The sequence below is a fragment of the Pan troglodytes genome, chromosome 12 (assembly GCF_028858775.2).
Source record: "Pan troglodytes isolate AG18354 chromosome 12, NHGRI_mPanTro3-v2.0_pri, whole genome shotgun sequence".
Lineage (NCBI taxonomy): Eukaryota > Metazoa > Chordata > Mammalia > Primates > Hominidae > Pan > Pan troglodytes.
In genome coordinates, this window is record NC_072410.2 from 75,677,911 (window position 1) to 75,692,608 (window position 14,698).

Genomic DNA, 14,698 nt, shown 5'->3' on the forward strand with positions numbered 1-14,698 from the left:
GGGGGAAAGCAAGCTGTGATGCAAGGGCCTGGTTTTGGCCCTCCTGTATCCTCTCTTGCCCTCTGAGTTCAGTCTGAGGCTGCCTCCTCCATGATGCCTCCCTGACCTGTCCAGCCCTCTCCCTACTTGGTCATTTATGTCCCACCCGAGGAGACTTACTGTTTCCATTTTACAGATGAGAAAACTGAGGCACAGTGAGGTTAGGTGCCTTACTCTAGGGTACCCAGTGGGTGGGCAGTGAAACTCTTAACTACCTCATTACACTGCTCCTTCCAAAGCCCAGAGCCCATTACAGGACTGATCTCACGTAATTCTCCCCAGCCTAAATGACAGCATAAAGAACACGAGCCAGATGCCACACTTTCCCTTCCTCCTGATCAGCCACAGAGGGGATGGGGCACTTCAGACACAGGGATCTGAGAACCAGGTGGAAAAGGGGAAAGGTGCTCTTTTCATCCAGCCTCTTTGTGCTTGGGAGGACTGACTCCCTGGAGCAGAGAGAAGGCAAGCCCTGCTGCGATGATGAGGTGGGGACCCAGCAGAGGGATGGGGCCAGTTTCCAATCCCAGGGAAGAAAGGTTGGAACACGGAATTTGTGGAAAGCTCATTGCCTCCCTCCCCAGAATCCATGACTTGTTTGTGTACAGGAGGGAAAGTGGCAAGAAGAGTTGTAAAGGCTGCTAATTATGAAGCTCCTGCTGTATGCACCCAGAGCCTGGCCCCCATTGCCTTAAAACAAGCTGGGCACACAATGGTGAGGGGGTGGCTGAAGGTGTCAGGCCAACTGGAAGACAGGGAGGCCATCTCCAGGGGAAGTGCCCACTTTAGGAGACCCTGGGCCCGGAGAGCAGATGAAGGAACTGGGGAGATGTGGGTGGAGAAGGGCCTGATATCCATCATGTGGGAGGGAGGATGCGCTTGCTCTGTGTTGCTTGAGAGGGTAGAAATAGGAGGCTGACATCAGCAAGCTGATTGGGACTGAAGAAAGCAAAGATTATCCAGAAGTGGGCCCCCAGTCGGAAGAGATACCTGCGCAGAGGCCCCATTGCTGGGGCCCAGTGCCGTGGCCCAAGAGCCCCCATAGGCCTGGAGCAGCATCCGAGCAGACCCAGGGCAGGAGGACTACAGCAAGGCGGGGGACCTGGGCTCCTGGCACTGTTCTCCTTCACTACTCCAAGCTGCTGATCTCATGGGAGTCTTCAGGAGCCTGCAACCCCCAACTGGGGGGTTAAAGGCCTCCAACTGGGGAAAGAGCAGACCTGGAGCCATAGCCTCCTAACAGTTCAGCTGCTTCTGCAGAGAGCAGTAAGCAGGCAGCGGAGCACAGAGCAGGGCCCTGGAGGGCTGGAGCCAAGAGGAAGGAGAGGGGCTGACAGAAAAGACCAACTTCCCATTCCGCCAAGAGCAGCTCTGCCCCCAGAATCGCGCCTTGCAGGCCCTTGCAGATTGGATGCTAAGGTCATCTGAAGCCTCAGAAATGATGAGGCTGGTCCAGGTAACTCAAGGTCTTACCTACAACTCTGCTGCTGGGCAGGTGGGGAACACCTCTACTTCCTTATGTTTCACTCTCTGGAGGCCACAGTTCAAGGCTGAACTGCCAAACCAGACACCATCCTGAGTCAGGGGACCCTGCCATTGGAGGCTGGCAGCTAGCTCCTCAGAGACTTTCTCCCTGCCCAGGCCCATCTGCCTGGTAGCTCCCATCCTTTCCACCTTCTGCATGCACCCTCACATACACGTCAAGACGTGCACAGCCAGCTGCTGCCACCCTCCCCACAGGAGGCCTCTGGGACCTGCCCTCACAGCTCACTCACCCAGTGAAGGGACCCGATGCAGACCTTCGCGGCCATCAGGGGCACGGTGGGGTCCGAGGGCCGCAACTTCACACACTCCCGCAGCAGGGACACAGCGTAGGCTGACTGCAGAAAAAAAGAGCAGGAAACACTGTCACTCACAGTCCTGGATCTCAAGGGCCCACAGTGGGGCGAGCTTCCCAAACAACCAAGCCTTGCTCTGTATCCCTTTGCTCTCAGGAGCCAGGAAGAGGTCCAGGGCAGAGAAGCCTAGGCAGTGTCGGCAGGCAAATCCCTCCCTGGGCCTCAGTTTCCTCATCTGAAGATTAGAGGCTGTGACCCTTGCTCTTTAGGTAACATGATGACAGCTAACATGAAAACGAATGGAAGGTCTCCCCAAGGAATTCAAATTTCAAGCACAGAAATTTTAGAGGTAGAAAGGGGCTCTCTAAATGAGGGCTGGGCATGGTGGCTCACGCCTGCAATCCCAGCACTTTGGGAGACCGAGGCAGGCAGATCACTTGAGCTCAGGAGTTCGAGACCAGCCTGGCCAACATGGTGAAACCCCGTCTCTACTAAAAATACAAAAATTAGCCAGGTGTGGAGGCGTGTGTCCATAGTCCCAACGACTCAGGAGGCTGAGACACGAGAATCGCTTGAACCCAAGAGGTGGAAGTTGCAGTGAGCCGAGATTGTGCCACCGCACTCCAGCCTGGGTGACACAGTGAGACTGTGTCTCAAACAAACAAACAAATAAATAAATAAGGACTCTGGAGGCATGGCCAATGGCCGGGTTGGGGGTCGTATAAAGGCTGGCAGAGAGGAAGGGGAGATGTTCTAAACTGGCAGAGCCGGAGAGAACCTCCAGACAGTAATCTGAGGATCCCCCCAGGCTTCAGGGACTCAGACTGGACCTGCTGAGGACGGCCAAGTGTGAAGGAGGGCTGGGCGGCGCGGGGCAGCCACAGCCAGACAAGAATGTTACCAATAACAGTAATGAGAAGAACAGCAGCAGCAAACACTTATCCAGATCTTGGGATGTGCAGGCATTGTCCTAAGTCTGGGGATGGCAAAACAGTTCACAGGCCAAATCTGGCCCTCTGCCTATTTTTGTAAATAAAGTTTTACTGGAACACAGCCATGTGCATTCATTTACATACTGTATATGGCTGTTTTCCTGATACAGTAGCAGAGTGGAATAGTTGCAAAAAACTGTTGGGCCTGCAGAGTCAACAACGTCTACTATCTGACCCTTTACAGAAAAGAGTCTGGAGACCCCTGTTCTAAGTGCATTTTAAATACCAAGTGATTTAATTTTTACAGCAATCTTATGATGCAGATACTCTGACTCTACTTTACAGATGGGAAAACTGAAATGCGGAGAAGTTAGGTAACTTGTTCAAAGCCACACAGCCTATGAATGGCTGAGCTGAGGTTTGAACGTAGCCTGGCTCTAACCACTACCCTACACTGCCTCTATGATGAGCAACTTGGCCAGAAAGGCGGCCTGTTTCCCTGCGCGCCCCCTCCCCTGTCCCCCCCCACCACCAAAAAAACACACACACACACACACACACTCTCTTTCTGGGCTGGAACCTTTTCTAAGAAACTCAGCAGTAATCCTCCCAGTGTGTACACCCCTGTACCTGTGTGACCTCCAGGTTTACAGGTACCTGTGTGTAACTATGACAATTCCCATGTACTGGGCCCTACTGTGGGCCAAGCAACCCCCCATTAATTAGCTCTCATATCCCCCCAGCAACTCTGGAGGTACAGAAGGAAACGGAGGCTCTGGAAGGCTCGCCTGTCTACAGCAGGGTATGAGCAACTGGCAGGTGCACAGCTAGGATCCGAATGGTCTATGTCCACCCTGGACACCCCGCCTCCCTCCAGCTGGCCTCCCCTTTTCCCCGCCATCTAAGGAAGAGCTTTTCTCAACCCAGACGTGATAGATTTCCCTGGGCTTTGGCTCAGACTTATTAGGTTAATTGCGGGTGTCTTTGCCGAGGGTGTGCTCTCACCCAGTACTGGGCTAGGCGTTGTGCGGTCACTCAGGAAAGGGGATGAGGTCATGGCTCTTTCCTCAAAGGACCCCACAGAAAGGGTGGGAGAGACAAAAAAGGCCACCACCCCCATGGCTCTCTCTGGAAACAAGAGGGTAGGAGGCCAAGCACAAGAGGGTGTTAGCAGGTGACCGGCTCCTGCAGGCTGGGAGACTCCACAGGGTGCCCAGTGTGGGCGGGTGCCAGGGTGCCCGAGGGGCTTGAAGGCACTGTCAGGCTATCTACCTCCTCCTGAGGCCCTGCCCTGGGAACACCACTCCAAGTCCCTCCCCAAGGCCCCTCCATCCACACCCCAGCAAGCCTCAGGCTTCTCCTCGGCCTGCTTCTCATGGCTGCTGAACTCTGGATCCTTGCCACACAGGGTTCTCTAACCCTGACCCTCTGCATTCCAGCCCCTTCCACCCCACCCCCACGTACACCAAAAAACGCTGCTATTTAAGGAGCCATCTGAGGACTCAGCAGCCGGAGCAGCAGCTTTTTTTTTTTTTTTTTTTTTGTCATGCTGGTTACCTAGCAACACAGCCAATGCAATTGCCGCACAGAGAGCAAGAGAAGGAACGACCTAAATCATGTCACGGAACTCATCCATTATTCCTGCAGGTTCAACTACCCAGACTCACCTTCTGGAAGGCCTTTCGGGCATAATCACAGATACAGGCCCTTGATTCCACCTTAGGCTTTCAGCAAAGGCAAGGTCTGGCCACTCTTGAGGGCTGCCTGGGACAATCAGGCAGACTGATTTGGTGGGCAGGGTTCCCAAGGGGGGTGGAGAATGCTTTCCAGAACAATCTCCTGCTGCACCGAACACACAGTGTCTCCAGCCCATGAAGCCTCATGCATGAGCAACTGGCCAATCTTAACTCCCTGATGCAAGCCCACTCCCGGGCCCACCTTGCTCATCTGTGAAGAAGCCAAGTCGCGAAACCAGCTCCCTGGATGCTGGGATGGTGCCAGGCTGTGTCTGGATCTCTCTGAGTCCAGCTAGTCAGAGGCAGAAGACTCCTTACCTCCCAGGCTATCACGACACCTTTGACTGAGCCTGGAGAGCGTCTAGGAGCCTCTCTCAGATTTAAAGCTAACTTGCACGTGCAGTGAATTTTTCTGAGCAGGAGTCCTCAGCTTCCCTTACCTCCTGAAAGGAGTCCAGGACCCACAGAAGGGTGCGAACCACTGCTCTGGCCCTAGGCCTCTCCCACCTGTACTCACTGTCCCAAGATTAGACGGGTTTTCTGTGTTTCCCAGAGGTAGGAAGAACCTGCCCATGCAACTGTGAGCTGTCTGCCCAGGCTCCATGGAAGCTCCAGCTCCACCTCCTCCCGGCCCTGTCCCTACTACCCCAGGCTGACCGGTGCCTTCAACACCTTCCTGTCCCCATCCCCACGGCCAGCTCGTCTTTTCCAGCCCCTTCACCATTGCCCACATTGTCTCCTTTGCCTGCAGTTCTGTAGGAGGGTTTCTCTCACTCCCTAACCCTTGGAGGGCCAGGGCCTTGCCCTGTGTTCTGAATTCTCCCTGAGCCTTGACAAGACCCTGCTGAGCACAGAGCCAAGGAGATCATGCTGTGACTTCAAGATGCTCTGTGAGGTGTCCGATGTGATGGGGGAGAGGAGAGAGGTTTGGAAAGACACATGCCCAGCAGATGGGGGCAGGGAAGGCTCCCCAGCAAGCCTCTCCCCGCACTCAGGCTGCAGCACCTGCTCCTCTTCCCCCTCCCTGCCAGGGCCTGGCCTGCCTCGGCTGCCGAGGCCCCGAGCTGGCTGGCACGCCCTTGATGCGTGGAGGAGGCACTGGCAAGCCAGGAGGGCCCTCCTCAGAGACGGCTGCAGGGCCAGAAATGGAACGTGGCACAGATGGGCCAGGGGGGCGAGGAATTCCCTCAGCCCCATGAAAGGGCTCTGGATATTTACAGCTCCTGGAACAATCTGCAAGCTCATGCCACCTTATTTCCTGCATTCATAGCATCCTCAGCCCCAACACCCTCAGAACTCAGCTCCAGAAAGGTTTTCCTTTCATGTCACTGCTTAAAATAGAGGCTTATGTAAGTATAATTCTGATCGGAGCAAAAAGCAGGGGTGATGGCACCGGAGCTGGGTGGATAGAGAGTGAACTCATGCCCGGTGCTCCTTGCTCCGGGCAGCGTCCTGCCAGGCCCTGTCCCCATGCAGGTGCTCCCAGCCCCATGCATCATGCAGTACTCCCTCCGAACTCCCTTGTGGGTGCTGCTGTTCTGCTCTGCCCTTTAAGCTTCCCCTCCGAGGCAAGTCTCCAGTCCACAAGCAGGCCATTTCCTGATGCTATGCTCAGTGGACAGGATGAGAACTACAGCCCACGTGGAACAATGTTCACTCACCTGGATGCACCTCATATCCACCACATGCAGTCACATTATTGGCTCTTCAGCACAGAGGATACAGTGCTCCCATGCATGTACGCACGCTCAGAGAAAAGCATCCACAGACTCACACCTGCACACCGGCACGCTCATAGCTCGCACGTGGACAGGAATTCACACAAGGTGTCTGTGTGGCCCACCCCACGCCCCTCACTCTCCCGGAGGTTCAAACCAGCGGCAGGATAATCCCCACCCTCTCCCCTGGCCAGAAAAGCCCCTCTGTCCATCTCAGCAGAGCCCCCTGCGGGTGAGTGTGCAACCCCTAGCGCCCCCTGGGCCTTACCTTCCCACAAGCCACCATGGAGAGGGCCACCTGGTACCAAAGGTGAAATTCTCCAAACGCAAACTTCATGGCTCGCTCCAGGCACTGGGGAGGGGAGATAGTCAGCACTTACCCACCAGGGGTCCTCCCACCCCAGCCATCCGCACCCTTCCAGGGTAGTTACTGCCCAAGTCACCGCTTTTGGGAGGCTGCAGGAGGCCCGCACTTGGCTCCTGGGAGACACCCTGCCGAAACCCAGTTCCTGCCCCTGGCATGCTGTGTGACCCTACTCAAGTCTCTCACCCTCTCAGGCCCTCAGTTCACCTCCTTAACATGTGAATGATCTCACAGGGTGATGGCAAAGAGCAAATGGAATAAGATTTGTGAAAGTGCTTTCAAAACGCAGACATGTAATAAAAATAGCAGCGAACATTTATTATTACTGTGCATGGCACTGTTCTCAGCCTTTCACATGCACTCTCCCCAACAACCTTGTCAGGTGGGTTCTCTAACTACCCATATTTCACCAATGAGGAAGCTGAGACTTGTACAACTTGCCGAGGTCAAAGCAGCAGAGCAGCCTGGCAGGGGAATGACAGGTGGAGAAGGGACAAATGGCTCTGTCTGATTTCCTTTACAGACCACCTGACTCTGGAGAGTGCGGTGGGCTGCATGGCTGGCCGTACCTCCGAGAGCATGACGTACTGTCCCCTTCTGCCCAACGTGATGCTCAGGAGGTCATAGATGGCTGCGGCATTCTGCAAGCTCACTGTCCGGTCCTCCTCCTGCTCCGGCACCCGGCTCAGCACCACATCTCGAGTTGCCTGTGGGTGGGACATTGTTTGGGAAAGAGTGAGGAGAGTAGATAAGCAGGTGTCTGTCTTCGCAGGGCCCCCACCTTGCTGGCCCAGCCGCTATCACCTTTTTGCCACTGCCCCAAGCCAGAAAGATGGCCACACTCCCAGAAATGGCCTTTTCCTATCTCCACAAAGGCCCTCTCCAAGAGAGAAAATCCTTCACCCTTAGCCCAGTTTAGGTGAGGGAGCAGTTCTGAGGGGTCAAGCTTCTGGTATTCAATTTGTTATTCTACAAAATTTCAAGCCTACGGAAAAGTTGCAAGAATAGTCTCATAACCGAAAACCCTTCCTCAATGTTCCTCTCTCTATATAACTATTATTGTCCAGGATCCAGTCCAGGATCATACCTTGTATTCAGGTGCCATGTCTCTTTAATCTCCCTGTATCTGGAAGCAGCCCTCCACTTTTCTCTCTCATGACACTGGCATTTTTGAGGAGCACAGGCCAGTCGTTTTATGGAACAGTCCCTGGTGTGTTTGCAATTCTCACAATTACAGCAGGAGTTTTGGCTAAGATGTGAAAGTGCCTAGATCGGGTAGGTGGCTCTGCTGCTTGACTCTTGGTGGGGAGGTTGGGCTGTGGCCCCCAGTGCCCTCTTCTCTTCCTCTTCAGCCTCTCAAGTAGCTTTGACAACGACATTCCCAGGGCCCCCCCTCCCTTCCTCTCTGTGTCCAGCCCGGACCCTCTCCTGGCTCCTTCCAACCATGGAAACTCTCCTCCGTCCCTCCCCAGGGAGAGCTTCCCCACACTCAAGAACTCTGCTCTTGGCGTCCAGCGCCGAGGATTTCAGTAGCTCACAGAGTTGCCAGATGGCTGCTGGGGGTGGGGGTAGGAGAGGGAAATGTGCTGTATGAGCGGGAAATTCTGTCTAATTCCAAGAGGGGAGCTCCTCATCACCAAGCCAGAAGCTCCCCATCAAGGATGTGGGACTCTTGTGTTCTTTGGTATGTGCAGGTAGTCCCACCCCTCTGCCCACCTCTGTACCCTGGGGGCAACACGCAGGCTGGGGGCAAAAGGGTGGAAAGGGAGAAGCTCCGCAGCTGCAGGAGTCACGGGGGCCTCCAAGCAGCCACAGGGCAGGGACTTAGGCAGAGGACACTCTGGGGCCAGAAATGGTAACATATCCACCCCCACTCCAAGGGCTGTGCGGGAGCTGGGCAGAGCTGTGTTCTGGGCAGATGCTGCTGGGGGCCGCCCCCAGCATCCTCCCTTCTCCTGCTCATTCCCCTCTGCCAAATGGGGCTGTCTCCTGCATCTCCCTCCCTCTGTCTGAGCCTCCTTCTGTACAATAGTACTTGCCCTCCTCTGCTTCCATACACAGGACCTCAAGACCAAGGACTCAGCCTTCCTAACTGAATAAAAAGGAGCTGCCAGCCCTAAAAACCCAGATCTCCCTCATCAGAGCTACCCCATCCCTCCTATGCAGCAAGTGGGCCTCACAGCTTCCCTTGGGCAGGACTGCTCTCCCCTCCTCCAGGTGAGGCGCTGGAGGCAGAAGCCCAAGCCCCTGAGGCCTCCAGACCACAGGCTCTGGGTGTGTCCTGCAGTGCAGGGCTGGAGGGAGTCCTCCCAGAAGCCTCCGGAAGCCAAAACACCTCCAAGACCCAAGGAAGTGACTCACCCTGGGGGACAGCTCAGTCACTGAGAGACTGGTGGCCAGGGGTTCTGATGGCTGCCCTGTTGCCACAGTTGGTGAGTGCTGCCCATGCCCCCATGGACTTAGATGGCCCAGGAGAGGGTGCCGGGATGCCTGGAAATCCCGGCAAGGCTGAGCTCTGGAGTCAGCCTGTGGAACAGGAGCCGCTCAGGAGCTCCAAAGGGTTGAAGGAGAGGAGTGGAGAAAGAAGGTGCCAAGAAATCCCCCTCCTTCCCAGTGAAGTCCACCCACAGAGCCACCAACAGGAAGAGAGAAGAAATTCTAGGGAGAGGGTTGGCAGGAGCTAGTCCCCTGAGCCAACTAGGAATACAGCCCTCGTTCTGTCCCCGGCGATGTACTGCCCCACTCCGTCACCTCCAGCAGCTCCCCAGCTCTGGCCACCCAGGGTGGGGACCCACAGGGGCGGCCTCCAACAGGCAAGAGTGGCTCGGGAGTGAGAGGACGGGGGCACAGAGGCCCTGCCCATGGGGAGAACAGGAAGGAGCAGCATTATAGGATGCACATCCCCGAGTGGAAGCTGACCTGGAATTCTGGTGGAAGCAAGAGGTTATGATGGGAGCAGGTGGAGCCAGGCAGTCTGCAGGGGTGGGAAGAAGCTTGGCTGGGCACATCCAGGGTCTGGGGACCCTCCTGCCTGTCCGTGCAGACCAATCTTGTTCAGGGGATAGTGGGCTGCGAGCCATCACTATGGCCATCGGGATAAAATCTAAACTCCTTTCTGGGGCAGCCTAACTGGCGGGCTTCTCTCCAGTGACATGGAACCCCTTGCTGGTCCCTACAGTCACCATGGCCCATCTTCGGTCATGCTGCAGTTCCCTCTATCAACCTGGACACCTTCTACCTCCTCACAACCCCATTCAGGACCACCCTCTTACAGCACCATCCCTAACTCATCTCACCAGGAGAGGTCAGGCCTCTCCTGTCCTCCCCCAACCCAGCCCATGCCTCAGCTGACATGCCCCCGTCTGGTTCACCAGTTCTTGCTCATGGCTAGACTCCTGGCCCCAGGCACAGCCTCACACACAGAACTTGACTCAACCTGCCTTCGCAGGGTGTGACACTCAGGAGAGAAAGATTCTGGGCCTGGAGTGGAAACCTCCCCCTGTCCACCCTAGACCTTGACCTTTAAGAGAACAGTGTCTGAATTTGTGTCTGGCAGAGGGAGGGGTGGATTTTCAGAACTGGGCGTTAATTAGGTCAGAAGAATAGGAACAGAAGAGAGGAGCATACTAGCAGCAGCGGCAGCACAAATCCTCAGGCTGGTGATAGGCCCTCAATAGGCAGGCAGCCAGGAAGGCTCCCTGGGGGTCCTAGGGACTGGTGCGAACTGGGGCCTGTGCAAGAGAGGGCTGTGATTCCCCAGTCAGAAGCAGAAGTGGGCTGAGTGATTACTATGGCTTTGGGGCAGGGCCGAAGTGAAATATTCCTGGTGGTTGCTGGGCAGTGCCTGTGTGTGTAACCATGGCAACAGGGAGGGGTAGGGGGAAATGGGACAGAGAAAAGGCAGGCATGGGGGCTGGTGGGTAAGCCACAGCAGAATAGAATTAATGTGCAGCTCAGGGGCCAGGGCCAGCCTCTGAGGCCAGGGCCTCAGACACTATGGGAGCATCAGTTCCTTCCCAGCACCCCCAGCTGTCCTGCTCCCTCCTCCCTGGCTCGCTGCCCTCAGGCCACATGGTGTACCCCCATGCTCTGGGAGTAGCTCTGACCTAGTCCCAGCCACATTCTTTCCCTTCCACCATTGAAGTGGCCTCAGAATCCTGCTTTCTTTCATTAGAAAATCCTCTAGATCAAATGCAGTAACAGATGTGAATGCACTTGTGACCCTTAAAGTAATACATGAACATTAAATCTTCTCACCATCTCTTCCTCACTGTTCTTAGAATAATGACAGAATGTTCTCCTCTGGTTTCTCCCTGCCTAGTGTGCACTGCCATAACCCCCACACCCACCCCAAGGCTGCCCAGCGCTGGGGATGCACTGCTCCGTTTAATCCATGCATTTAATCCCGGGATTTAAACCTAGGGCTTGTGTAGTTGTCCTGCTCCCAGCCTTTGTCCTTCCGGCTGTTCTCCTAGGGTAGCCCCTCCTCAATTAAAGAACATTCACTGCAAGCCTTCTGGCAGGTCAGAAGAGGAGAAGCCAAAGAAACAACGCTAGTCCCCATACACCCATCACCCAACAGCTCAGCACTGCTAGCATAACACATTTCTGGTCTTTGACCAAGTATCCATGAAGCAAACATGGGACCTTAGGGAAAGGCCTCAGGCAGGCTGGCCCGTGAGAAACCCAAGGCAGGGACTACTCTTGGTCAAATAGCCAGCCCTATGCGTGTGACATGCATTACTCTTTTTTTTTTTTTTGAGACAGAGTCTCGCTCTTGTTGCCCAGGTTGGAGAGCAGTGGTGTGGTCTCGGCTCACTGCAACCTCCGCCTCCTGGGTTCAAGCAATTTTCCTGCCTCAGCCTCCCAAGTAGTTGGGATTACAGGCACCCACCACCACGCCTGGCTAATTTTTTTGTATTTCTAGTAGAGACGGGGCTTCACCATGTTGGCTAGGTTGGTCTTGAACCCCTGACCTCAAGTGATCCGCCCGCCTCGGCCTCCCAAAGTGCTGGGATTACAGGCGTGAGCCACCGCTCCCGGCCTGCATTACTCCTTTAGAAGCTGAATTGTCACATCCACCGTCTCATCTGGCCTCACAGTAACCCTGGGCAGGGATGAAACCACTGACCACCCCCCACCCTCTGCAGATGAGGACACTGAGCCCCAGAAGATGAACTACCTTGCATAAGGTCCCAGGGAGCTGAGGCTGAACCACCCCCCATTCCCTCAGTCGGCCAGTCTGGGACTGCTGCTGCTTGCCTGAGCTCTAGCTGCCTGGGAGCTCCTCTGCCAGCTTTTTCCAACCTAGTAAGATACAAGACTAGTCCTGATCCTTTGGTGGCTGCAGGGCCACAGGCAGCACTAACCTCTCCTTCTGCCCAGCCCTGTTTCTCCTCTCTAACCCTGGACATAAACAGGGCTCCAGTCTAAGAGAAGGAAAGGAAACTACCATGTGCAGCATGTTCTGTACGGCATCTCACAATGCTCACAATAATCTTCTGTGTACTCTCAGCCTATTTTACAGATGAGAAGACTAAGGGAGGCCAGGTAAGCTTTCCAATGCATACAAGACAGGGGGATGGGACCTAAATTAGAGCCTAGACATTCTGACTTCACTCCTGGCTCCTTCTGTACCTCCAGGTACCTCCGAGGAAGTGCCCAATAGCCTCATCCATGCCATAAGAGACCCTGGGCTGGCTCTGCTTACAAAAGAACTGAAGCAAAACACAAGGCCAGGCTTCTCCCATCAGGCCCTGGGTGCTGCTTCTCTGCAAAGAACATGTTCCCTGGGCAACAAGTCCAAGGCCCTGATCAACCGCATTCTCAAAAACAGGCTCTCCATTGGCCAAGGAACAAGGCTCAGGGCCTGTTGCAGCCACCCTCAGCCCCCGCAAAACTACCCCAGAAACAAGTCTCCTGGCAGTATCTGTACCCAGCACCTGCCCCCTCCCTGGAGGACACTGTCATGCTCCCCCTGTGCTGTCGTCCCCACCAGCAGACATAATTACCACTGGCTCTCGAGCTGCCAGTCCACAGAGCCAAGAAATAACATGCTCTGTGACATGTCCCATCCACCCAGCGACCCAGGCCAGGCCCACGCCAGCCTCCGAGCTCCTGCTGCGTCAGGTTCCTGCAGCAGAAAAAACAGCTCTTTCTGCCGGTTAGAGAGAGAGGCTCTCCCACCTCCACTGAACCAAGGGCTCTAAGCTGGCAGTGTTATCAGACCCTTCACCGCTTCAGCCTTCAGCAGAGCAGGGCCTTGTGTTAGAACAAACCAGATCCCAAAAGCTGAAACAATCTGTGCTCATCTGCTGAATCCCTAATGGAATCAAGCCCAGGAAGCACTTTTTTTTTTTTTTAACTGAATGGCACCCTTAATCCAGTTTATCTCCCAATCAGACCTGAACATTTTCAAAAATGACTAAGTCAGAATCAAGTATTTATCAGGACAGAATGAGGACATTTATCAGGACATATTGAACAACCAAAATGTACCAGGCACTTCACATTCATTTTCTTATTTAATTCACCAAAGTCATACAAGAAAGATCTTATTAGCTCCATTTTACAGATGAGAAAACCAAGGCTCAGGGTGGTAAGAAGCTCACCCAGGCCACACAGATTGTGAATGGTAAATTCAAGATTCAAACAGCCAGATGCCCAGCATTGGGCATGGCACAAAGTCTGTTAATCTGCAGAGTCCCAGGACCCAGAGACTTACCTATCCACCCCACTCTCAACACCAGGGCTCTGTACCCTTTCCATTTCTAAGAGCAGCAACTTGTTCGCCAGCTGAATGAAACAGGGATCCAAGGGTTCAGTTTACTTTAGCACATATTTTTATGCCCCAGATCAGTATTTCAGAAATAAGAAAGATTCCTGTATCTCCTAGTTCCCCAGCTGTCTCAGAAAATCAGGCTGGTTTGATACACGGTTCTTTCAAAAACAAGAATTTACATTTGAGGTTCAGCAGGCTGGAGTCATTCCTTCTGATTTGGGGACCAGGATTTCCTCCACATCCCTGGGTACAAACTGCAGTAGATGGGAGTCCATTTGGGACAGGAACTATGATTGAACTGTTAATCGTTGTCTTTACATTGCTGAGCATGGTCCCGCATGCTGTAGCTCCTTGAATAAGATTAGATGGATACATGGTGGGTGGATAGACAGATGAATGGATGAATGGGTAGGTGGATGCAGGGTTGGTAGGTGGCTGGATGGATGAATGGGGGATGGATGGAATGATGGGTGGATGGATGAATGATAGGTGGATGAATAGGTGGATAGATGAATGGTGGGTAGATGGATGGATGAAAGGGTGGATGGATGAATGCGAGGTGGATGGATAAATGGATGAATGGGTAGGGGGATGCATGGTTGGTGGGTGGGTGGGTAGATGGATGAATGAATGGGTGGATGGATGGTGGATGAATGGATTAATGGGTGGATGGATGGATGGTAGATGAATGGATTAATAAGTGGACGAATGAATGGTGGGTAGGAGGATGGGCGGATGCAGAAATGATGGGAGGGTAGATGGCCAGAAGGATAAATGGTAAAGTGGGTCGGTGATAGATATATGAATGAATCAATGATAAGTACGTGGATTTTTAAATGTCATTTTGGCTCCGAAGACCCAAAACTAGGTCCAAAACAGAAATCATCTTCAACCAGTTATATCTTATATCCTCCTTGCATTCCTGTGAAAGCATTAGTAAGGTTTCTATTTACCTCTTGAAAGACAAGGTCTCCCTCATTCATTCTGATCGCACATAGTCAGCTTGTAATAAAAACCATATCCAAGGTAGCAGCCCCACACCACACAGTCACTCCTGAGTTCCAAACCACAAAACAAGGAAGCCTGCAAACACCGTTTCCTGCAGCAGCTGCTCTGGATGTCCTGGAGGTGGAAGCAATGATGATGATGCCTCCTGGGTTGGCTCTGCGGAAAAAGCTTTCACTGCAGCATAATGCATTCTGCAGGTATTAGGAGAACCTAAGTAGCAGCCAAGGTCACCAGCTGCTGTTCTAGAGGTTTCTCCCCAAGCCCATCATTTGTAGCCAAACC

General features: G+C 53.9%; 1 protein-coding gene across 13 annotated transcripts in view; it reads right to left on the minus strand.

The window, feature by feature from the left end:
• Window positions 1-14,698, minus strand: part of TTC7A (tetratricopeptide repeat domain 7A) — a 158,737-nt gene that overhangs the window by 62,345 nt on the left and 81,694 nt on the right. For 12 of the 13 annotated variants that reach the window (XM_016948483.4, XM_063789883.1, XM_009442429.5 and 9 more), the window contains 3 exons: window positions 7,197-7,334; window positions 6,532-6,615; window positions 1,815-1,919 (listed from right to left, as the gene is read on the minus strand). In XM_016948483.4, coding sequence (XP_016803972.1) covers window positions 1,815-1,919; window positions 6,532-6,615; window positions 7,197-7,334 — 327 coding nt within the window. Of the gene's footprint in view, window positions 1-1,814; window positions 1,920-6,531; window positions 6,616-7,196; window positions 7,335-14,361; window positions 14,573-14,698 lie in introns of all 13 variants that reach the window. The other variant, XM_063789881.1, reaches the window with a different exon arrangement.